General features: G+C 37.9%; 1 protein-coding gene across 1 annotated transcript; it reads left to right on the top strand.

The window, feature by feature from the left end:
* Positions 1–77: 77 nt before the first annotated feature.
* NAEGRDRAFT_55025 (uncharacterized protein) lies at positions 78–715 on the top strand (the record flags this gene model as incomplete). The annotated part of the gene is made up of 1 exon (XM_002667929.1): positions 78–715. A coding segment is annotated over one exon (636 nt), but the record flags the coding sequence as incomplete, so codon positions are not given.
* Positions 716–1,025: the final 310 nt, after the last annotated feature.

Genomic DNA, 1,025 nt, shown 5'->3' with positions numbered 1-1,025 from the left:
TCGAAGGGCACCACCAAAACCTACAACCTCTTCCTCAGAAACTTCTTCTACTACTGTTGGTTTTACTTTCACTGCAGGAGCAGTTTCTTCTTCCACTGAAAATAAGAAGACTGAAGAAAAATCTAATCCTCCAACATTTGTACTTCCAACAACCAACACTTCCAAAAGAGAGGAAAGACCATCCCAAAAACCAGCCACAATCGAAACCCCAGTAATAGCACCTGACACAAACAAACAGACCCCACAATTGGATCTTTCTGCTTTCAAACAACCGGAACCTAAACCAATTGACAATGCTCAACCAACAGTAAAGCTAGGAACAGAAACCAAATCAACAGGTCCTACTGCTACGTTAAACATTCCAAGTGTTGGATCACATCAAGATAATGTAAATAAGGAAAATGAATCAGATTCCAATCCGTTTGCATCTATCATAATTCCTTCCAGTTCATCATCATCCACAGATAATCCACCTGCTACTGAGACAACCAATCCATTTGCAAATCTCAAAGTTGCAACTCCAACAGAACAGAAAAAGAATGTCTTTAATCCATTTGCTAATACAACCAGCTCAAGCATGTTTGGAACACCATCTTCAAGAAATACCTTCAACAAAACAACACCATCAAAACCTGCTGATTCAGTTTCAGATTTTGCAAAGATGGATCCCTCAATCTTCCAACGAGAAGCTCTTTCATTTGGATATCAAAAATAAACTTTCATTCGAAACCTTTCCAGTTAAGTTAACGACCTTCTAGCTGCGGAGGCAAATATTAATCTACAGATCTGAATGAACTGGAACTTTCTACTTTATGGTGTTGCCAAATCGGGTTATTGACAAACAGAATAGTTTGATTTTAATGCATTGCATATCCACAGTGTGAATTTGTTTGGCACACACATCCCTTTTCTCAAAAGAAGAAACAAAACAAAATGACAATTCTGTTGCTGCAACTTGCTGTAACTTTGATAATATTGGCTTTTGTGAAGGGAATTAGTATTCTCAAGCTTGTTTCCTTCTTGAT

The sequence above is a fragment of the Naegleria gruberi genome, assembly GCF_000004985.1.
Source record: "Naegleria gruberi genomic scaffold NAEGRscaffold_1408, whole genome shotgun sequence".
In the NCBI taxonomy this organism is placed as follows: domain Eukaryota; phylum Heterolobosea; class Eutetramitea; order Acrasida; family Naegleriidae; genus Naegleria; species Naegleria gruberi.
Note: the sequence above shows the minus strand (reverse complement) of the source record. Positions and strands in the feature narration are given on the sequence as shown.